The following is a 24737-nucleotide window of genomic DNA, read 5'->3' as shown; positions in this document are numbered from 1 at the left end:
AGGTTATTAATTACCATCTTCCTTTCTCAGTATTGCCTCTATCTGAAGATCAGATATTACAGTAAAGTATACGAAGCCTGAAGCATGCTTTAAAACAACCTTCATCTGCGGTGTTAGCTTTAAGTGGACTGACTTTTGGTAAGTAGTCAGGAAACCGACTCCCATGCTAACATGCATTTGGAGAAACTCTACCAAACTTCAGTTGTTACACCCCAGACCCGCACTGACTTGAAAAACCTAGTTTTAGTACTTGATTGTATTCCCTCATCCTGCCCTGCAAGAGGAGCCACAAAAGCAGCTCATGCTTCTTTACAATGAAAAAAAAAAAAATTCATGCTCAACCAGGCCAATGCAGGCATGCCTATTTTCATTTCTTATTTCTGTCTTGATTAATATTGGACTTTAAAAGATAATCTCTGATAGAAATTCAATTTATTTCTGCTTCCAGTTCTTGCATGTCTGAGTAGATCTGTAATCAGTGTAATCACTTTGCTACACTGCCTCATACATGCGGAATTAGGGTCCTGAACATTGCTTTCCTTGTTGCGAATAGTAACTGCATTAAAATCTTATCAAAACAAATACAAATGAGAGTCGGTCCAAGAATAAAACTGATTCAACATGCTTCTGGGGGAATTCTGACTGCCCTAAATGCTTTTTACTCTTTTTTTGAAAGAAATGTTTTGTTCTTTTACAATTTAATCTTATTTAAGATGAGAATGGGAAATTAATGAAGAAAATCCTCTGACAAAAACATGTTAGGCTACAAAACATTTCTTACTAGGAGAATTTATGTTACATAAGCACTAAAGCTTACACAGAAGTTTGGTAAAATATCTGGCTACTGTCCAGGGACAGAAAGGGCGACTCAAACTGTTTTTGGAAAGGGTGATGTAGGCGCCTAAATCCAGGAATCTGATCTGCCATGTCATCACCCTGATCACACATCCTGCAAAGGGCGGGATGTAAGAATACCCCTCCTCACGCTGTTCTCTGCTGGCTGCCTGTTCTCACACTGGCTGTTTGCATACCTAGCTTTCCTCTGTACTGCTCACGCCATGGGGTGCACCCGGGGAAGCAGGTGCCTAGAAATACTGCAGCAAGCACCAGGGTGCTGTGCCACCAGCTCTCAGTAACTATGGTGACCGGGCTGTGCACGGAAAGAGGCATGCAAATAACCAGTCACCCTTCTGCAAGGGAGGGATAACAGAAACAACCATGGAATCATTAGCATCCATATATTCTATCACACCTTTCCCCTTACAGTAAGAAAATTTGCAGCAACTGATTCAAGAACTGCAGTGAAGGGGAAAAATTGAGGGATTTTTTTCAACTATCTTGGAAGAGCTAAAGTTTCTCTGAACCACAGTAATCTCACCTTGAGCACTGGGCAACTTTGCCATCCTCTCAGTGCTGTAGTACAAGTGGATTTTACAAATCATGATCACAGAGTTAAACTGTTATTCCTGAACCATGAATGTGATACACCACTTCATCATATTAACTGCATCAATCATGTCACACAACCTCAACGCTGCTGAAATGCAGCATGACTGGTCAAAGTAAACCAAAACAAACCCTTTTAAAAACAACATTGTTCAATATAATTACCTCTACGTTTCAAACATTCTAATGCTTAAAGTTAATGCCTCCTCCAGCTTGCTGTCCATACATAAATTACTCTTTTGGCTATTGTTTCATTTCCTATTTGATACATCAATAATGAATCTGACTCTACAACAATCAGAAACCCAACTTACTCAGCCCATAAGGAAGAATAGAAGAAACAAACTTTCTACCAAATCTTTTTAACTCTTCGCAGTGCATTTCTATCAGAATACATGTTCCTCTGCAAAAAACATGAAATACCATTAGGTATAAAACACAGTATTTTATACTGTTGTTAAAAAAAAGCAGGGTCAGGGGATATTCCAGCAAATAATCATATAAAGGTAACCAGAAACCTTTTTGGCTTCTGAATCAACAAAAACTGATATATTAAAAGTAGTATTTTTATTTCATTTTTGTTGCTATTATCTGATCTCTGCAGATTTTTTTAATAGATTTATAATTTATGCAGTCTTTCATAAATTAAAAAGAAAGTAACTTAACCTACTAAGCGAGGATGTGAACTGCTAGCCTTTATTGGGCTAAAATAATTGCTTATTCTCTCCTCTGATTTTTTCCTGCTAGGCAATAAATGTATGCACTAAATGAGAAATAGGGAAAATATCCTTCAGCACTCCTAACCCATTTTTGCTTTTAAAAACACATGGCAAGACATACCAGAACAGTAGAGAACCTTAGTGAAGGAAACACACAAACTGTTTCTTTCAGCTCATCTATACCTACTTACAATTAGGATAGAACACAGCTGAAAAGGAAATTTTAGAGGAAAAGAATTCATTTTCAATTGCTATTGAAAGTACAGGAAACAAAATACTATAGAATTTAGGAATCTCTGTTAAAAGCTTTTTTTCTTTTAAGAGAGAAAGAACTTGAACTGAGTAACATCTTTGTTTGGCTTTGTTTCCTGCTAATTGACGTCTCAGCTTCTGTAATAATAAGAGTATATATAACCAATGGAAATAATACCACTCGCCTCATTCTCAGTGCACTAGCTTTTCATTTTCATAAAGGTCACTTTCTCTTCTGCAAAGGAGAGAAACATCACTCCTTTCAGTGAATGTATAGTCTTAATAACACAGTCAAAGTTTCCAACAATACTTAGCCACGCATGCAATGTATCTCTAGCCCCTCCTTCCACTGTGCAGAAGAAATCTTGGCCCTTGCCATTTGATTGACTGTTTAGGAATCAAGAAGGGACATATACTTGTCATTATTTGTAAGAGTTCCCCAGCAGTCAATTATTCTGTTCTGAAGCGTGTGTGTGTAGGGGAGGAAGAGAAGACATAGCCATACTACCAGATGATGAAATTTCATTCATACAGCAACTTGAGAAGATGTTAAAGAAGCGTTAGCAAGGAGAAAAACATTCAAATGAACGGGTGCCTTCATCCAAGAGCTTAAAAAGAACTGGCCGAGACAGATGCCCGGAGACTTAATTTTTGAATTCTCAATAATTTAGAAAGTTGCAGTGGGCTGAAAGAAAACTAATATGTGCCAATATTTAAAAGAGTAAATGCAGTAATACAGATAGCTTTCGCCTAAGAGACTGATATCGAAATTGGGCAAAATAATGCAAACTATATTTACTGAAGTGGGAATCCCCAAGAAAGAAAGAAAGAAAGAAAGAAAGAAAGAAAAAGTTGGGAGGCATGATGGATACTCAAATGAACAGACGCGTCCAGTGTAATATTGCAGGCAAAGAGATCAAATGCCCTCGCACATTATATTTATCAACTCAGTCTGGTGCGAATCACATTATCTCTATGCATTCCACTGAAATAACTGTTCCTGACATACTGCAACTGGTTCTGGTGTTTACAGTTCTTGAAGGATGCTGAAAACGTGATGGCCTTCACAGAAGACCTCCAGGAATGAATAAAAAAAATTTAAAAAGAGACTCCAGGGGTTTGATCCAAGTAGGATGCCAAAGAGAAGGCTATAACCTTCATGTTTATGTGAAAGAAATGTGATAAGAGAGACTCTTCAACTGAGCAGACAGATAAAACACGATCCTATGCTGGAAGCTAAAGCTAGATGAGCATAGACTAGAAATATTTATGTTTTAAGCACTGTGAATAATTAGCATTGGAACAAATTTAAGTTCGGTCCAAATTAACAACAGATTCTCCACCAGTTAAAAAAAAGCTTTCACTAGATGGATTTTCAAAAAGCTGCAGCCTTGCTCATACAGAGTTTTATTCATTTCGGGCAAGGACTTACAAATGAATGGCCTTATGCATGTCTAAATTGCAGACTGCTGTTCTGTACTAGATGCCTATATACCTAAAAATCTTGGTTCTCTATGATATTGCTCACAAATCTAGGTAACAGATGCGCAGAGATGTTTAAAGACAAGAGATATGTTCAGAAAGTGTTTTGATTTCTTGATATAGTCCTTCAAAATTTTATCCAGTACCCATGCCTACTGAAGTAAGCATTCTCAGCTCTCCAAAACTATGCTATTCCTTCTGCTACTCAGCATCACATTTTAGCATTGCTATTTAAAGTGTATTACCTCCAGTTTACATTTAATCCAACATTACAATCATTTCTGCAGCACAAATTTAAAATGAGATAAGCTGTTTTATATAATTCTGAAAGTATCATCACATTAGACCATGACCAGAGATCAGATTTGTCACATCATACTAGTTCTGGACTCAAGTTACTAATTCCCACTGGCAAGACTACATCATCCTCCAGACATAGGAGGATCAGTAGTTGCGATGGCATGTTTCTAGATGCGCCAGGCCATCTTCATGACAGGAACATCACTACTGGATTGGCAGCACACACTTCTGGGCTCACTAAAGCATCCCAAAGAGGTTGCCTGTTTTCCTCCAGAAATTGGCAATTACAGAACTGTACTGATCCCAGACTGCCACGCGGTGGTCAGCAACCTCATCATCTGTTAGCCAGTCTACCCTCCCAAGGTTGCTTTCTCATGCATTATATCACAGTATTAGCGATTTCCAGAGGCCCAACTATGCTACGGATACAGCTGGGCTGCAGTGCAACAGGCTCTCACAGATGCAGCTATTACCTACCTCTTCTCCTTAGCGCTAAGGGAGTACATTATTTTTTACTTTTTGATTTGGCCTTCACACAACAAAGAAAAAGTCAGGAGATGCAAACAAATTACAGTACAAATAGCTACCATAATTATGCTCATATTTTCAAGTTTTCTATGCCAAGAATCAGAATTCCACAGCAGAAAGTGAGTAGTATTTAACCAAAACATACTGCTTTAAGATGGAGAAAAAAACATACTTTAAAAATTACAGTTTTCATTCCTAAAGGAATGTACTCTTGCTTATATCCCTTCCGTTCTGTGGAAGAAAATGAGGTTCATTAAGTTAAACAAATAGATTAAAAGTTGAGACATAATAAATAAAAGGTGTAATAGTAATTCCTAAATAGATATAAAATTCATTACAAATGAGAATATTACCTGGTACAGAATGCAGTACTGCTCCTTTAAAATAATGAGTTTCTCTCAAATGACTTCACCGGATGGTGATGTCTGTCCATCTCTGATTGATCTTAACCTTCTATTTAGCACACAGAAAAAGTACTACCTTGTAATTTATCAGATAAACAATGTCTTTAACTTTCTGTTCCACTTTTGTTCTTGCCCTAGATTCCTACTGTTTGGAAGCTGTAGATTTAGAAGCAACATGGATGATTTTAAGCAACGGATAAACTTTTTTTTTTGTACAATCAGCCTATCATCTGCAAAAGAAACAGATATCTTTGACATCTGCTTACAGAACGGTTCCTAATTCTGCAAAGATCTTAGCCACAAACTCAATAGTAAGTGTGGAAATAGCCCCAGAGGCTTGCGGAATTAGACATAGGTTCTAACCTGGTATTAAAAGAGAAACTGGCTTACAGCACTGTGCTTGGACTGGAACCTATGCCACCTGGCAGAAAAACAGAATGCAGAGCACTCTTGGGGAATATTCTTCACTTGCCTGTTCTGCAAGGGTAATATGGACTCAACTCCTCTGGGTCTCAGGTTCTTCCTTCCAAAGTTCAAATCCTCCTTTAGTGAATTAAAAAAAAAAAAAAAAAAAAAAGAGAGAGATGGTCAAATGGTCATTCAGTAAAGATGCCTGGTGAATCTGTAAAGAGGCCTGGTGCCTACTTTAATACAAACAACTACATTTAATCCAGCTGTATTAAAATTGCAAAAAACTATCATTGACTTCTACAGTATTTTATTACTTGTCTTTTTCATTCTATAATTATGAGCATAAAAGCAAGAGGTAACATCTCTTTGACTTAGATCCCTCTCTAATTCAAAAATTTTAAATAGAATGTTTGCTTCCAATCTTTAAAATACTTTATCATAATCTTCAAGCTTCTCTACACAGAAGCAGCTGGTAACACAGTCATCTTAATGCTCCCACGCTCACAATTTGTGATTTCATGCACGCGTCATGCATTGAAGACACGCATATATTTAAGGACCCAAACCATTTTCTGACTTCAACCTATCAGAATTAAGGTTTTGTAGACTGAAAAGTTCTCTTTTATAGCATCACTTTTGTGCATAGATCTAAATAGTCTTTGTTTTCTCCGTCCAGGCCCACAAACTGCACTGGAGATTATTCCAGAACAGAAGTTAATGGCAGTTGACCTAAGTACTCTTCACTGTCTCACCTGCACTAGATAACAAGATCTTTGAACACTACTCTAAGTATCTAAGTGAAGATCTTAAAGGCTTAGCATATTCTAGCGCCAACAGGTTTTGACATACACCGATACCATACCGCTAAAATGAAAGTGATGCAACCAAAACATCATTTCAATCTCATGGTGAGACTTCAGCGAGACAGAAAAATCACTAAGCCAGATCTCCCTTTGGCCTGGAAACTTTGCCAAAAGATAGTTTCACTACTCGAATGTCATACTTTTACACAAAGAGCGGTCCCCCTCTGAACTGTGCCTTCTCCCTCAATTTTAGATGTTATTAGATTATTTAATAAGACTACTGTAATGATCTATTTTGAACTCCTGTACATGCCATACAATTTCTCCATACTAACTCATATCAAAACTAGAAATAGCCTTTAAGTAAAGACTAGATAACTTTCTCGTGTCCTGTGATGGAGATCCTACCACTTGCTTAATTACAAGGCACTTTTAATGGCAGTTGTTTCTGAAGAATTTCTAGGTTCTACTAACACAAATAAACGTACCTGGATACAGTGTGAACATCTGTGACATGCAACATTCAGCAGAGCAGATCACAGCCTCCACACATTCACTCTCGCACTTGGAAACCCTCTCTAGCTACTGCAATCTGCTAGTGCAAGCTACAGACTGTGAGTCAAAAGTTGAAACTGTCCGTTTCTCAGGAGGCACTAGCCTAAATTCTGCCACTGCAGATGCATGGAGCTTCCAAACTTTCCTAAAGATAGAAAAGGTTTGGATCACTCTTTCCAAATGTATCACAAGTATTAAGCCAGAAATTCAGACCCAAAGTTTAAATGGGTGAAGGTAGCGTCTGGTTCTATTCCTCCATGAAAAAGTGCTTTTTAGTTAGAAAATAAACTGTTCTCTCCCAAATGATCAGAACAGCAGACAGCTGCATCTGTGAGACCCTTAGTGAAACAAGGCTCCTCTTTTTGCTACAAAATACAGACAGTTCTGATAATTTCTTAGGAAGAAGCTGTCAATAAAGAATGGCATTGACCTATTGTTCCATCTCACAAGCACACGTTTTTAATGCCAAATAGTGCCATGCAAAAAGACTACTGACTTAGATACCTCCCAGCTGGAACACATCCCCCCTCTCCTGCTGTACAGTTGATATGGTTAAGCAAGATCGAAGCACTTCCCAAGCCAATATGCATGCAAAATGGATACAACGCCGAGGCATCGCCCTTTGCCTCCAGCTAGTACGTCTGCCTGGAGCTGCAGGGATCATACAGACATCCCAGATCACGTAGGACAACAAGGAACTCTATAGGGCAATGTGGCCATACACCGCAAAAGTATATCCTTTCTATTGACTTCACAGAACTGGATCATTAAGAGTATTCATTGTAGCCTGCTTCCCAGTGGCCTGGAAGCTGAGTCAGGATTAGCCCATAAGCACTGCTACAAATGCTAACAAGGATCCAGCAAAAACAGCAGCAGTACACTGAGCAGAGAGGTTCCCAGGGCTAGCACTTAACAGCAACATGGAATAGCAGTTACAGAAGATGTTACTGGATATCATCTATTCCTATATATTACCTATTCTTGTAATATAGGCATTGATTTTTTTCCTCTAAGTTGGAGATAACTGAACAAAATTTTTCTGTATAATCTTTTTCTGAAATTGACCATAAATGACATAAAACTAACAAAAAAATGCATTTCTATCACCTAGACTTAAGACTGAAGATAGCAAAGGCTCTAGAAAGTACGCTGGTGCAGGAAAATTCTTTCCTGAAGGGAAGGAAGAAAAGTAGTAAATATACTTATGTCATTTCTAACTGGGAATGCATGGACAGTTACAGATGTATTCACTAAACATGACTTCTTATCCAGCAAATAAAAAGACCTCGGCTGCAAATTGCTAGTTAACAACAACAATCATCACTTGGAATGAGAGAATTTTTCCCTTGCAGAAGGTTTATTGCAAGCTCATGACAAGACAGGTGTCTGCAATCACTAAGTACTGTTAGGTCAACTGCAATTGCATTTGCTATAGCTTCAGTAAACATGTAGCCAGGTGCTTAAAAATCTATTTTAATGATATCTCCAAGAATAATAATACTCTGCATTACAAAAGAAAGAGGTAAAAGATACATGTCTTTTACATATAAGAAGAAACTTACTCACAGTGAAGGCAAAGCATACCTTAAAACCAAAATAAAGCTATGTTGCTCCCTAAAGGGAAGGCTCAGGTATTTTTGAGATTGCTCACTCATTTCACTTCTAATATTCATAGAAAAAAGATGTGGAGATGGACAGCCAAAGAAGTTACGTTACCACGTCAGCTTTAAATATTCCACCGACTGTCGACAATTTAGCAGTAAAGTTACAAATATACAAAAAACCACTCTGCTACTGTATTGAAGCTACAAACACAACCAATAGCAAAAATACAAAATAAAATCTGCAGAAATTAAGTATTTTCCATTCATAAATGTAGAATTACTTTCACATTTCTTTTCATTCCAGTCTGTCCCAAAATGAGCATTCAACATGTTGACAAAAAAGACATCATTATACTCCATAAAGTAGGTGGAAGACAAGCCTACACTTTACTTACAAATTTAGACTAACCTTAATTTTACACATTGTTTGCTGTAGAATCATAGTTCATACATGGAAACATGTTAAAATTAACAGTTTAGTACAAGTCAGACTGAAAACAGTTAGAATGAAGACCCTTCATTAGTATGAGAACACTGCCTCTTAGGCAGAAGAGTCCTAGCTCAGTAGTCTAACTCCAAAGAAATTACCAAGAACAGAAAGCACTAATGCTTAGTAGATTTGGCAAGACAAAGGTCAAAAGTGATCACGAAAAACTGTTCTCCAAACAGTAGGACTTTAAGAAAACAGAAAAATACTATTGCATTCATTGCAATGTTCTGCTCTTGAGCACAGATGTGCTTGACTGTTAAAACGACACGCATTACAAATACAAAATGCTATGAATGCTTACTGCATGCAGGTAATTCCCCAAACTAGTTCACTTTACAACTTCCAAGTTAAAGTGATACAAACATAAGAATGGAGCACAGCTGCTATTTACATGAGCTTTGACAGGAAAGGGCGTACTAAATCATGACCAAATCACTAGCATAAAATTGTATTACTAAATAATTTAAACTCTCAAAACAGTATTTCTTGCTAAAAATCCTTCATTTCAGTGAAATAATTTGTAAACATTGAAGATGTACATTTATACAATCTACAGTCTCAGCAGAAAATATATTTCTGGCTTATCATCACTACTGGGTTCCAGCTGCAGAACAGAATCATGTGTATACAACTGGTCACCGCACCTATAGTGCAGAGCGGCACACGCTCCCTCTGGTATTCCTCGGCCTTCTACGTCTCCCCCAGTGAAGCCGTTCAGGTACCTGGCTATGTAAGAGCCCGTTGAATGCCTGTTGATAATGTGAGGAGATGCTGAAGGCTTGTTCCGAAGAACGACCCCTGCTATGCTATTTGCACTAGAAAATTTTTGCTTGCTGGCTTCCTGTCTCTCCTTGGCACGACTGGCTATATTCCGTACTCTGCTCTGGCTCCTGGACGACAGTTTTCTCACCAGCGCCTTTGGGCAGTCGTCATCAATCTGCCTGGAATATAGTGTTTGACAGCTGTCATCCTGGTCCAGGGATACCAATTTTCTCAGCTGTTCTGTCAGAGCATCTGTAGAATGTGGTCTCATATTCTTCATAGCAGCAAGTTTCTTGTCTCTCATGCCAGATGTAATAAAGCTTCTACTTATGTATTGATACTTACTTTCAAAATTGCAGGAAATATCCTCTGATGTCAAGTCACCAAGACTCTTGGATTTGCAAGGGCTAGTCTGTTTGATGGCTGTAGAAGGTGGGAAAGGCAAAGCATTCTTTAGTCCAGGCAAGCACCCATTAAGTTGGGATCCCTGGGAGGTACGCATCACATCTTTTTGTACATCTGAAGTCTGATGATGATGATGTAAAAAGCCAACATTTCCATATGTCAGGATGGGGAACTGACACCTTGCAGTCCTGACGTTATCTGAGCAATCCAGGGCAGCAACACAGAGCTCCTCAACAGCTCTTTTACTCCCAGAGCTCCCCTCACCACTGTGTCCCGGGTCCTGCTTTTGCCTTAGCTTCAAAGGGGAAGCCATCTGGCTCATGTCTTCTCTTTTGTACTCGCATGCAGTTACCAGCAGATCTTGAGAATCCCCATCTACTTCTACAAGACTGCTGCTTTCTGAATTTTCAGAAGTGGGAGGGTCAACCAATGTATCCTCAAAGATGAGGCTACCAGAAGCCAAAGAACTGGCAGATTCAAGGGCTTCCCAACTTGTTTCACACTTTCTTTTGGGATTTGTATTTAGCAAAGAGAGAGGTGAAGTACAAGCAGAGCAAGGTAAATTATTTTCTATGGTGTCCAACTTTTTCTTGCAAACTAATTCACTGTGGGTACTACACTTAGAAGTTGGTGTAAGAGACGCCTCATGGACAATTGTGTACACAGAATACTCGGTAGTCTCAGGGCTGGAGAACACAGTAGTATCTGGAGTTGAGAATAAAGGGGATTTGATGGTAGTCAAGTTGCTCTTACATGGAGTGTTAACATCTGCAGTAAGCATATGTGAGTGTGCAGATATCACACTGAAGGTCTGGCTGCTGGCTCCATGGAGACTCGAGACCACAGTGAGATTAGTTTGGTCATCTGTGACATCAAATTGTCCAATCAGTGCTGAGACAGAGCTATTCATCTCATTCTCATTCATTAAAGAAACTTCATCTATAAGACGAGAAATGTCACTGTCTTGAATGGTTGAAGTGGAGTGTAAACCAGGAACATCAGAGCAGATGGTAGAAGAAATATCTGTTGAAGAAAAAGCTGCCACAGTGCTTTTCTTGATGATGTCATATTTACGATTTTCAATATCCTCGACTTTTTGAGAGAGGGAAGTTCCCATCAGTGTTACTTTCTCCTCCTTAGATACTTTTGTGTCATCTTCCCTTTTATGGTCCACACAATTTTTGTCTTGTGTTTTTTCTGTGACAAGTTCAAAATCAGAGTCCTGTATTAGAAGGACCGTTTCATCAGAAAGATGATTTTCGTGATGCCTTGTGAGGCGACTTGTTTCAACTACCCCACTTGCAAAAACTACATGTTTTTCCTCCAGGGGTGGTACTAGAGAAGAGTCAACTTTAGCCTCCGTCTGGGGATTCTCCTTTTTAAAGACAGATGCCAAATTTGAAGTAGTTGCAGTTTTCTCAGAATGTGTAAAACCAGATTCTTTCAAGTTTGTTTCCTTCTCAGTTGTATCATCACTGTTGACTAAATTAAATAAGAAACATATTAGCTGTACTCAATATTTTCTGTTGTGTTTATTAACAAGTATTTTGTCCTTAGACAGACACATGGAGAATGTAAAATTAGGTACAGTTGTGACAGGACTTAATTATGGGGTTGTGCAGGCTTAATACAAAATTATCTGCGTGGTATGAATAAATGGGAAAATACAGCTGCAGGCACTTCATTGAAGCTTCCTTTGAATGTCTATTACATCAAGCATATGATGTAATATTTGTTGCAAATAATGTTAATGAGGTACCATATCATAGTTTGCATGTGATATTACCTTCAGTTGTGTTCCTATTCAGATATGTACTATAAAGAAGCATGGCAATAAAGACAGAACAAAACAGCTCTGTTAAAAAGCATAATACTTTGAAACAAGATGCATGCTTAAAAGACCTCTGCGTAAAATGCATCAAGCAGATGGACCCCAGACATATTGTTCTTTGCATATAGTTATTGCAAATTGTTACTGTTTCGAGATTTAATTTTTGATCTTCTATCAACATACTGCATTCCTATGAGAACAAGATTTTGATTTACATGAAAAAAATATACATTAGATATGTTTTCTCCTCCAAATCATATTACTTCTCTTTATAGGTCAAATCTTTATAGCTCCATGACTCACTCCTTGCTTTGGTAGGTATTTAACACCTTTTCAATTAAGCAAGGACCAAAAGGTTAAATTTGACATAACATACCGTTTCTAACACTCACAAGGAATCAGGTACTCTAGAAAGGAACAAGAGAAGCCCTGATCATTCACAGACAGTGCATGAGAATCCTCTGGTACAGTATGAGCTATTTCTAATGAACATGGTATGCAGGGCTGATCTCCAAATTATTAAAAAAAAAAAAGTTCTTCAAGCTTTCCAGTGCAACTACAGTGGATTTACACAGCTCCTATGTAAGAATGGAACAGATACAGATTTCTTTGATTTGTAGAATTCTTTCTATAGAGAACAGAGGAGGAAATAGAAGGCACGTTCCCCACTTGGTATAATCCCAATTAATACACTAGAGATAAATTTCACCATAGTATTAGCAACAAAGGTCTTTGCTGGACAGCCAGTCCTCTCTGTTCTTCACTGTATCACTGCCATAAAGGACGCATCCTCTGACTAGTTCCTCCCTAGAGGCAGTCTCCTCCCAGTCTGAAATATTTGGGCTTAATTTACTTCCTGAAAATATCCAAGCCTATTCCTACATGGCACGAGGCTGTACCACATCTTTTCTCATCCTGATTCAAGGTAAGTACTTCCACGCAAAAGGGCCTAGGTTGCTTTCCTCTGTGTCTACCATTAAGCCATACCCCTGAGGCACAGAGAAAGGAGAAGGACTCTCGGGGAAGGAGGCGGTCTCTGTCTGGAATTTCATCTTCTTCACTTCTCATTTCTTTGTACCTAAAGTGGCCAGTCTTTCTCTGTATGGGTTATGGAGCAAGCTCTACCTACGCTCGCTTGAACAGACTGGTTCTAGTCTTCTCACATTTAGAAGGTGCAGGATTTATTTCCTGCAGCAACTTTTTTTTAACAGGGCCTGAGTTTTTGTGCAAAACTTTTTCTGCTACCACTGAATACTTGTGACCTCCAAAAAAGGGTGAAAATTTCTTCTATATAAATTTTCTGTATTTGTCTATAGCATCTTTAGGAAGAAATCTGTCAGAAATCAACACATCTGTTCCTAAGAATGGCTGAGCTGCATTAGCTTCACAGGCTTACTGGGAGAAAATCTCTGAATTTCAAATACAGTATTTTTGGAGTTAACTTCTATTACTAGGAATATCCTTTTTCGTGTCTATAGTTTCTTTTCAGGGTGGTAGAAATATTTTTGTTTAATTTTGCTTGCGGTTTCTCCTAAGCAACTTTTAAATGGTGATGTCCAGATTATCTGCTCTGTCAAAGCCACAAATATGGGGAAGTAGAGCAAAGATGGCTCACCAGCACGTTCTGTTCTGTGCCAGGACAGCATTGTAACCATTTTATTTTCAGGTGGCTGCTATGGCTAGCAAAAGCTACTGCTCCAACAGCTGAGAATATCTAGAGCAGAGCAATGCTTCAGTCCCCCCTGCACCCCTGTCCAAGACAAGTTCTCTACGTGTTCTCTTTACTGCATCCAGGAGAGATGGGCAGCTCTTCTGGCTACCCTGCACTACCTGAGGAAGAGCCCTGTGGGGACAAACTCTGGAAACCTTGTGCTGCCAGAATCAAACCGAACTAAAGGATCTGGCCAAGCCCTCAAGTCTCACAGGGACAGCTTGTGTGAGCACATACACTCTTCCCTTGCAAAAAAGCAAAATCAAAAACAAACAAAGCCAGATCAAACCAACCAGCCAGTCAGCCAGCCAAACAAACTAAAACCCACCTCCTCCAGCCTGGGTGCTCTAGCCTCAGGGTAGAGACAAAAGGTCTAATGAATTACAGCCATCATATTCAAAGCTTCCTAGACTTATTTAAATATTCCAGTAAATCAGATATTAGGCAGGTCATTGTAACGCAATGCAACTTTGCTGTAGTCATGGGAATAACTGCAAAGTATTGGATTTCCAAACCCAGACTAGTGCTGCTAAAGACATTTAGAAAAAAAGTTATTTCAAGAATTAAATTGCATTTTGTATCAACAATACAAGACCAAGATTTTATCCTAACACGTTTTCCATATAATCAAGGTTATTTAACCTGATTACTTTAAAAGGACAAAGTCAAGACTGCTAGATACAAAGTTTGACCTACTTTTGCCACTTTCACCTCTGTTTGCAAAGCCCATGTTAGCTCTTACAAATTCTGGTTCCAAACCATATGCTGCATACTTTTCTTCCCCCTCAAAAAAGAGGGGAAAAAAAAACCCCACAATGCCAGCAGCAATGTTTTCATGAGTCAATGGACAGTAACAAACCAGAGATTGGTGAAGGGTAGTTGAAAGTTGTTCTTAAATCATGAAAAGAAGCTTGCCAAATGTCCTTTTAAGAGCACTTCCAGAAATTATTATTTCCCAACTTTTTGGGGGTTCACTTCTCAAACAGTTTGAGGAGATTTAGAAATGCATGCAAGCTGTTAAAATACTAAAGTCTGAAACACAGGACATTTTACCCAGCAACTACTTGCACATAGAGGCTGCAGAACCAAGTCTTTTAATGTATTCTTTCAATTTGCTACCCAAAAAGTAATTTTGGAAGTATTTTACCAGATGCATTTTCTTTTCCTCTGGCACCTTGAACAGTTTCACCTTCTGTGCATGGCAATCCTACAAGAAGATATTTGTCCACTGGCATAGAAGCAGGACGTGCTTGCAAACTCCGGGTTGTACGTCTTATAATTCCTTCTTTCTCTTTCAGGTCTGTTGGTTCAGATGCGCTGTCTTTAATTTCAATAGCTTCCAGAACACCCATTTTACTTTTCTTTCTGCCTTTTGCTGGTGCACTGGCCGTGCGCCGGAGAATTCGATCACCAATAGATCGCTTCCGTACATAGTGCCCATTGTGTTCAGCAGAAGTGTGCTTAGGGTTCTTGTTAAACAACCCTCTGAGTCCTATCAGCTGCTTATTCTGAAAGGACAAGAACAACTAGTTTCAAGCGAGTTCAGACTATTATATGAAGAATGCAATGAAAAGGGCTGCGCTCTAAGCATTTATGAATGATGAAGACAAAATTAAAATGCAGCAAAGCAAAAATTCACACCAAGCAATTCACATCTACTCTGACCAAGGAACTATCAGCATAGGTCTCCATGAATTCATGCATGTCTATATTTCTCCTCATTAGGATGGCAGCCTGCCACTATTACAAGGGAGGTTTTCTAGAAGTCTCCTAATCAGAGATGACAAGACTAAGAATTGTACTGCAGTGACAGGCTACACATTAACTTGGAACTTTATGCATGGGCTTCATCAAAGCAATATCTGAATGTTTCAGAATCTGAATGAAAAATGATGTAGCTTGGTAGTTACAGGTCATGCGATCAGGAACCATTTGAAAATCTGTGCCCAGCGAGTGCAAAGCGCATGCTAATGAAGTCTACCTTTGTGGCTCCTAGAAAGTGCAATATTGTATAACTGGGATTGAGGATTAAAGGGCTCCACTGAAAGGGAAAAAATGCAAATATGTTTGGCTCGTATTTTCAAGACTGTGATACAAGCAATAAGGTAACAGAATATCAGCTGTAAGCATAACTCTGCAGAGCAAATCACTTAAAAGTATTTATTAGTCTTATGTTAGCCTCGCTCAAAGAAACTTGACCTGAAATCCTCATCTACAAGGACGCAAATCAGCCTTTGTTTACACCTTGGAAACACAGTAATACAGCCCATCACTAAACCCAGCATTAGATGAACGGAATAAATTATATAGAAGAGATCAAATCTCCCTGAATCTTTTTTCATCTTCTGCCATTATCATCGTTCATCTTTAATATGAAGCTACTCAGCTTTCCTGACTATGTTTCTTCTTTGAAGAGCATGTGAGGTAAGAGCAACAGCCAAACAGGCTCCCCTACAGACTATCACCAAAATGGTATGTGATTTCACACATGTCCCCAGATGTGTACAGATCTAGGTATATATATTGCAAATGTATTCCAAGTTGTTTACTACTACTACTCTTTCAACATGGATGCAGTAAAGATGAAATATACTTTGAATACTGAACACCTCTCTCTACGCACAGAACACTTATGAGTCAGGCACTCGCTTATGGTCAGCGCCACTCTCTCCAACTCCTAACCACTGTCCTTCCTCCCTGGCCAGAGGCAAGAGCAGATGAACACATTGAAACACTGGTCCCTGCGATGAGACAAGAATGCCAACGTGAGACCGACGTCTCAATGGTTTACGCTGCCACCGCTAGATCACTCAGAATCTAACGAGATCAGTGAGGATAACGGTAGTAGAGTTGAGTGAGAATCATTTTCTCTCTCTGTCCCACTGAACTTCTCTTAGGTACTCATAGTGCTGCAATTCTGCATATAGAAACAACTAGAGTTCTCCAGAGCAGACAAAAAGCTGGTGGCCAGAGCTAGTTTTGACAAGACATTCTCTGCATTTACTCTCCGAAGGGAGAAAGACTGAGACTAAACCGTTCCTTTCACCTACACTCTTATTAAAGTTTTTTTTTTTTTTTAAATCACTACAAGGGTCCGTTTTATTTTAGCGGACTATTGAACTGGACTTAACTTCTCTGTGCTGGTTATCTCTTCTGACCTCTTATAAACTCTCATGAAGGCAGTGAAAGCAGAAATACAGGGGAAAATGCACTGTGCTTTTGTTTTAAAGCTTTATAAAAGTTTTAAAATTAATAATCTTGCAAAAAAGCAGTAGTGTTAACATATGTTATAACCTGAAAGATTTAAAACAAATCAGCGGTTACAAATATCTTGTCAAATACCAGGTCCTGGTGCAGTTCCAGCTCTCAACAGTTAGTTACTTCTGAAGTAAAATTAGTTAAAAGTTAAGCCTACAGCTATGTGCTTTATCTACATGTGAAATGATTAGTAGGTGGTAACAGGAAGAATATTCGTAAGTATGCATGCTTAGACTAGTGCAATAGAGTGTTACGCTTTAAAGCTGATTAGCTGTCAGGAAAAAAAACAAAACAAAACAAAACAAAAAAACCCCAAAACTTTACAGGCTATATCTTTCTGCTTACAGAGCACACTAAGATGTGCCTGCACTGTGATTACAGTGTTTTAGAGAGAGACAGACGTTCTGCTGGACATGGGCGCATTGTGGACGCATGCCCTGGCCCAGTGCTCCTCAGAGAAAACACTATGAATACGGAACAGTAGTTTGCTTCCCTGAGCATGGTACCTACGCACCTATCAGCGTAGGTACATACCTATTATATAGGTAATAGTAAAAACAGAGACATCAAGTTCAGGGCAATAGAGAATAAGATATTATGCTTTTCCATTGCTGTATATTTTGAATAATCTGTTTACACTTTAGTACTGATCAGTGCCAGAGAAAGTTAGGCACTGATGACCCCATCTACAAAATGCCACGTACCTAAACTGAAAGAATCATTTAGAAACCACACTAGTTCTGTGAGGTTCTGTGGTGCATTTTAATCCATGTTTACCAAAAGTATTAAAACAAAAAACTCATAAAAGATGTACCTTCCTAGGGTATACCTACCTTTCCATAGATTTCATTAATGGTTATATGAACAAATATGGATGCTTCTGTCAGCCCTTCTAAATACACATGGCGATAACCTGGCAAAATAAAGAAATAGCATTGCACTTAATCAACAGCACTCATTTTATGGACAACTGGCAAGGACTGCCTATAAAAAAGCATGATATACACAGCAGCACTTGCTGTTCTCAGTAGAAGTTACTATCTTCTGTCCTCGTAAGTTTTCCAAGCCCCCAAGCCCAGTATAAGCTGCATCCAAGTTACAAATAAGAGAAGAGCTGAAGTTTCCAAATGCACAGCCACCCAAAACTCCTTGAAATAACAGTGAGTACACCACCCTAAGATACTAGGCGAATTATCCAAACTCACACATGAAGTTTCACAGAGGCATACATTCTATTCCGATTCCTAGTCTTGCACTCCAAATTCAAAGGCGTTTGACCTTCAATCAGATCTCAAAGTCAAGGAAAACAAGTGGGACTAACCAGGCACAAGACTGCTAAAGGCCAAAGTTCTTTGTCCAACGAAGTCTCGCCCAATAGGGTCATGGTCCCAAACAAGAAATCGAACCAAAGCTATTTCAGGCATGTGGATGGTAAAAGTGAGTGTTTCCTCCCAAACAGGATTAAACCCTGAGCAACAAACAACAGAAATTCTTGGAAACAGCCATAGCAGTGTTAGCCTCAGTTTTCAAGATTCATGGCAAGAGGCAAGAGAAACACAAATAGATCAAATGCACAAAGGAACACTTGCTGTTTACTGCTCATCTAGACCTAGGATCTCTCATAACGTCCATTCTTTACATAATTAAAAATGAGAGTTTATTTCCTGGACAGCCCTTTTAAACAAAATGATTCTCGCTGGTAGCTGGCAGGGATAGCAAGGCAGGTTGCTGTTTCGCAGAACTACGGTAGGCTAAAGATAGACCAAAATGAACAGGAACAATTCTCATTTTTCCCCACGGTATTACAGCTACCTACGAGAACTGATAGCCACCTCTCCTGCTAGAACAGGCTATTCATCTCAGTTCTTTTTCATCTCCTTCCCATGAAGGCTGATAAGACAGTCCAGTTGCCTAAGACATGGTTTGTTTTCATTTCACTTGATATTATACATGTATTTTATATACAGAAATACTAGGAACTTCTATATAAAGGAAGTCTAAGAAGAATCTAGGAGAAAGATACTGTGGTGAGCAGTTCTCTTATTCCACCTCTCATTTCTGTCTGCCTACACCAGAAATTTTGCCCAGAAAGCAGAATTAATTTCTCAAAAGCAATTATTTGGTTTCATGGGCTAATAAGCGTTACAGTTTAGAAAGTAATAACATACGCTGAATACATTATAATGACTTAATATTTTACTCTAAGAAGAGGAAGTCAGCTAGGTTATCTTACCATTGTCATCAACCACCCTCGTCTGATCTTTACAGCAGTCAACAGGTAACCCAATAATTTCCACCTCGACAAAGGGATCTATTATCTATAAACAAAACAAAAAACAAAAAAAAACCCAGGTCTTTAAAAGCTAGTCAATGATACAAGTGAAGGTCAATTTTTAATGAAATTCCCATGCAGAGAACTCATTTAGATTCATACGAGAATTCCAAAACCTTAGTTTAGCAAGAAATTTTAAGCAGCACAATCATAGGAAGCAGCTTCATGGACTCTAGGTTGATGCATTTTGTAATGTCAAGAGCTCCGGCCAGCTACAAGTAATTTCCAAAAAAAATGGAAAGTCACCCCCCCCAAAATAGGAAAGAATAAATTAATTCCTAAACATCATGTGTAGGATAAAGGCTCCATGGGAAAATGTAGTATTTAATAACTAAATCTTTGACAATATCTGAAAATTATTGGTATATTTAAACAAGGAGAAAGTTTGAGTCACGTGCTGACATGTCACTCCAGAACCTCTCATGGAAGCACTTGTTGGTATCAGACTTTTACCTCTCCTCTGTCTCCTAACATTGAGTCAGGAGGCTTAGGTAACTGCTGTCCACTGATGATTTTCAGAATAAGCTGCTTTTTAGGACTGGCAGGAAGTGGATCGGCAGAGTAGGGGTTGAAGGTACCTAAAAATTAGCAAAGAATGAGGAAAAAATGGAAGAAAAAATACACAGATTAGATCTCCAAAAGAAAGATATATGCACGTACCCAAAATTCAGACATTAAGGAGTAAATTAGACTACAGAGGATGTATTAATGAATTGTAAGACTCCATTCTACTTTCTTGCAACCATTTCTGAGCTGAGCAGCCCTTGCTCATATGATTACAGGAGAGAAAGCATCCATACAATAGGGAAGTTCTACAAGATTAAGACTCCTTTGAAAAACTTTTTCTATAAAGTAACAGCTTCAAAAAACATCAGTTATAACCCAGATTAGCACTCTAATTTTGTTTCTTCCACAGCTGTACAAGCCATAATGAGAACAATCAGCTGGGGTAGAGTCAGCTGCTTCCTTCAGCAGCAGTGCCTCCTTTAAACTGCCTCTATCATTTCTCAAGTAACTTTCAATCAACACTGCTGTTTGTTGGGATCATATTACAAAAATTACTTACAGACGTAGGGACACAATCAAATCCAAAATCCTCAAATGGAGAGATGCTCATTCCAAAACACTGAACATTCAGGCTCCCTGGTCTAACGTGTTCTGAGGACTGAAACAACTCCTTTCAAAGACAACAGAAGAATTGCATTGACTTGCTTTAGAGTTGGACCAAGTCCTCAAAACTAGGTCCTGGGCCACTGAGTATTTTGTCCTTCTTGCTTGCAGCTGGCTATCCTAGTAGCCAGCAAGGTTACTACGGTATTTATGGAAATACAGAAAAGATTCTATATAGGTTCTTATTTTCTTTCTTCTGTCTTGGCAACCTCACCATAAAGACATTTTCACCTTGACACTTACAGTAATAAATGTATTGTGGGACATTACCTTTGCACATCTGCTGAGGTTTAAGGACATAACCACAGTTGCCGTTTACCCTAAATTTTGCTTCATTTATTTGCATCATGCGTCCTTCAGACTGGTAGTTCAGTGCCACTGTTGAGAGAGAAGATTCAGGTGTCATTGATACAGATAACATCAACTTAGCAGAAAAAAGGGGAAATATGATACTCATGCAGCACCTACCTAACTGGCAACCAACATTCCAATATGGTATAGGATTGAAATTGCTGGAGTCAATCCGATATGCAGATGGATATACCCTTGTAAGCTGTTTCTGGTTGTAAAGCATAAACTGTTCAGCTTTCTGCTGCACTGCTTGGTGGGCTCTTGTTTCACTGAATGATAGCACGTTCCCTGTTGATCCTGTGTGTATTGTTAAATCAACAAAGTTACAAAGCAATCCCAGGGGATGGAGGCCTGAACTCAGACCTCAGCTATACGGGTATCAATCAAGGAGAACAGGAATTTATTTGAAAAGAGTTGGTCCAAATTTACACTGACAGATTATCTTGTCACATGCAAATCCTACATGTTGCATAACCGAAGGGCACCAGCTTCCCCTTCCAGGAGAGTTCTCTGCTCTGTCTTTTAAGTTTCCAGACTTACTAGGAAAACCAAGCAAGATCTCATGCTAACTGCTACAGCCTTTTCTCCTACAAAATCCCAGACAGGCTACTAAGAAGCTGTAGAGAAACATGCTAATGGCTTCATGGTCAAAATATATTACTGAAGAGCTTACGGCTGGGGGAAAGAAGGGTCCAACACAGCACTGACAGTGTTCCTGTCCTTGCAACACGTTAATAGCAGCACTCATTCTCTCTCGCGCGCGTTTCTTCAAACTCATCCTTCCTCTAAATGAGCCAAGCAACCTTTTCACATTCCGAAGTCTTCCCTCTGAGCACTTTATCCCCTTTTGCAGACTCTCTTTTATCATCTCTGCCCTCTGGGAGAGGGAATGACCAGAGTGTTTTCCTTAGTAAGAGTGCCCCACTTACAGGGAATAGTAAAACCAACTCAGCTTGTACCAGTTTTCCATTCCCATCTCAAACTAGGATCAGGAAAGCACCAGATCTGGAAGAAAGACGATGGTAGTACTGTGCTCTGATAAGCAGGCCCCCCTTTCGGATAGGCAGCAAGCCATTATATGGGTTCAGCAGTACCACATAACTGCACCTGAAACTGCAGAAAAAGCTGAGCCATCTCCACTCTGAACAGTTAGACTGAAACTCTGCAAACCTATGGTCTTATAGGATTTCTTGGAGACAGTTTCTCTGCAGTACTTTCACCCTCCTTTATTTCTCCCTTTAGTTCCTGGTAGATGGCAGATTTTAGTTCTGCTGCAAACTTTAGTTCTTCTACAGAATTTCTTAGAACTTGTTCATGTATATTTGGTGACCTTTCCATCAAATTCCTCTGCAACTCTCTGTTTCCATTTTGCCTCTCTAACATGTTCAGTGAAGCAACTACAAATACTCTGGGCTGGGATCACATCTATCACAATTTAAATGATTTAAAACTGATAATCTAATGGGTTTGCTTATGTTAAAAGATTATTACAAATCCCTTAAAAATGTGAAACCAGGAAAAAATTCTCCTGAAAAAGCTTCATTTTTAAAACTGTTGCTGGAACATGAATATCGTGAGAAACCAATGGAAAGGATATTTCTTGGGAAATAAAAGGGTGGTGCTTTATTTTTTTTTCCATAGTTAAGTAAAGAGGACAGGTAACTAGCTACCCTACTTCTAAAACAACTTTGAAAAAAAAAAAAAAAAAACACAAAGGAAACTTCAGGTCACAGCCATGTTTCCCCTTCAGAATACATAACCAAACAGAAAAGAGAAAAATGCATACGTAACTCTTGACCAGCAGTCTTACCGTCATCTACTATATCCTGGGCTGCCACAGAGTTCGTGTATACCACGAGGTCAGACAGAGCTCGACACAGCTTCACAGTTTTTCTTCGACGAGCCAGTCTGCTGTGTAATATTTAAGGTATAAAATAAAGAAGGAATGTTTCAATACTCGAAGCATAACTCAGTCCCCTTTCCATTCTTTTCACCATTAAGGAAATAAACAGCTGTACAACTCAGACTGAGAAGTAAGGTGTAATAAACAGGGAACCCCATCGAGTAAAAGTCCTTGCACAGAGTTCTGAGCAATCCGAGATGACTGTTCCCCTTGCACCCCTATCCACACACACACAGACATAAAATTTTTCATTTAAAACATAATGAAATAGCTGCGTCATGGCTCTCCTAGACAAAATCAAAGCAGATAGCTTTGAGCTGCATCTGAAAAAGGAACATCTCAGTGACGAGAAATGCATTCTCGATGGTGCTGTTGTTGCATTCTCAGATGTAATAAAGCTGGTTGGGCTGTGATGCACTCTTGTTCAGCCTAAACAGTTTTCTCTGAGCACTATTTACAGCATAGAAAATGTAGCCTGGCATTTTTCCCTTCAGAGAGTATTACTAGTACATTTATTCTCAGCTGAGGAGTAATTTGTTATTTGCAATCCATGAGAACCTACATAACTGAAATATTGGGGTACTGCAATAACAACAAAATATACCTCAACAGTGGTGTGTCAAAAACAATCTGCTCTTAAGAACAGACTTCCCTGAGGCATCGACAAGCCAGCAACACACATCAATAGTAGTAACACGTCATTAGTTTTAATGGAGCTGTAAAGCTACCATGATCCATAGTTCACCTGTGGAGCTGTCCCGTTTCCTTTCCAGAAGGATTTTGCTGACTTTCTTCATCATCAGACGTACTATGGGATTTGGATCTTGCCTTCACAGCTTTCTGTTAGGGAAGAATCAAGTGTAGCTGTGTCAATTTATGGGGCAGTCTTATAAATTCACATTACTGTGAGGCGTCAGGTAGGTGGGTGTGCTGCAGCAGGTATACAGTACAGGACTGGGGTCCTGCAGGCACCGGAACGACACCCCAGCGCTCTTCAACAGAAAACCCAGGCAGAAGGTCATATTTCTGCAAACGTCAAGAAGGAAAAGCAGCACAGAGTATTTGTGCCCTTATCTCACTTCCGCTGAATCTAAGAATCCAGGCCTGCAGCCTAGGAGCAGGTTTATCCACTGGCTAGCAGCCAGGCCCAAGCCCAAAGAGATTGTTTCTGCAGACCAGCCAGGCCTTTGCAGGCCACTGCTCATTCTGCAGTTTCCCTCACTCTGCTTCCTCCCGACATGAACAGGCTGTATATGCAGGTGAATAAAGGCAAGAGGACAGCTTTAAAGAAATTTGCATTGTTCTACTGTCTCCAGTACAACATAGCAGTAATCCTGCTGAAGTTCTAATGGACCATATCCTACTTAACAAACAAGAAATCTTTAACACAGAGCCAGATCTAAATGCACAATTCATTGCTTCCACCTATGCTTTCCGCACAAATACAACAAATGCCTTCACAAAGCTCAAAAGAGTCTCTGGGCAAAATTTTCCAACATCTCTAATTTTTGCCATTGTGTTCTGAGCCACACACATGAGCAATCAAATTATTCTAATTTATTACAGCATATAGTAAAGCTGCTAACTACAATAAAAAGATTAACATGTTAAAAGCACCTCTTTTTTCCAGAAGCAGCTATTCTTTGATACCATCTCGGATTTTAATATTACATATTTTGCAACACTGTAACTGTAGTTCAAAGAGTTTCTTTAATTCCCTTCTCATCAAGAGGTAATATAATTGAGAACTCCTTGTTCTTCTGCTCATGTGGCTAGATACTAATTGAGCACAGATTTCATTTCTCCTGCTGTGATACATCAATGATGCACATAATCTAGCTTATAGCCTAATTTGCTGTGTTCAGTGCTGAAATAAAGTTGACTATTCTGGAAATCACTTGTGTTGTTCAGTGTTGGAATCTGAAGGTCTGTATTGTGGATGACTCATTCAGTGAACCTGCAGGAATTGCTAGCCTTAGCTTCTCTGCCCCTCCTCTGGCAGTTTTTTTAAAAATTTATA

The 24737-nt window shown here is 39.1% G+C and overlaps 1 protein-coding gene across 11 annotated transcripts in view; it reads right to left on the bottom strand.

The window, feature by feature from the left end:
• Window positions 1-8249: 8249 nt before the first annotated feature.
• The window catches only part of PLCH1 (phospholipase C eta 1), a 95872-nt gene continuing 79384 nt past the window's right edge, over window positions 8250-24737 (bottom strand). For 5 of the 11 annotated variants that reach the window (XM_068953880.1, XM_068953881.1, XM_068953882.1 and 2 more), the window contains 10 exons: window positions 23463-23557; window positions 22625-22722; window positions 20932-21111; window positions 20734-20841; window positions 19747-19871; window positions 19195-19279; window positions 18283-18429; window positions 17795-17874; window positions 14851-15211; window positions 8250-11643 (listed from right to left, as the gene is read on the bottom strand). In XM_068953880.1, coding sequence (XP_068809981.1) covers window positions 9545-11643; window positions 14851-15211; window positions 17795-17874; window positions 18283-18429; window positions 19195-19279; window positions 19747-19871; window positions 20734-20841; window positions 20932-21111; window positions 22625-22722; window positions 23463-23557 — 3378 coding nt within the window. In that variant the 3' untranslated portion in view covers window positions 8250-9544. Of the gene's footprint in view, window positions 11644-14850; window positions 15212-15684; window positions 15745-17794; window positions 17875-18282; window positions 18430-19194; window positions 19280-19746; window positions 19872-20733; window positions 20842-20931; window positions 21112-22624; window positions 22726-23462; window positions 23558-24737 lie in introns of all 11 variants that reach the window. The other 6 variants (XM_068953877.1, XM_009668476.2, XM_009668477.2 and 3 more) reach the window with 3 other exon arrangements.

The sequence above is a fragment of the Struthio camelus genome, chromosome 9, assembly GCF_040807025.1.
Source record: "Struthio camelus isolate bStrCam1 chromosome 9, bStrCam1.hap1, whole genome shotgun sequence".
Taxonomy (NCBI): domain Eukaryota; kingdom Metazoa; phylum Chordata; class Aves; order Struthioniformes; family Struthionidae; genus Struthio; species Struthio camelus.
Note: the sequence above shows the minus strand (reverse complement) of the source record. Positions and strands in the feature narration are given on the sequence as shown.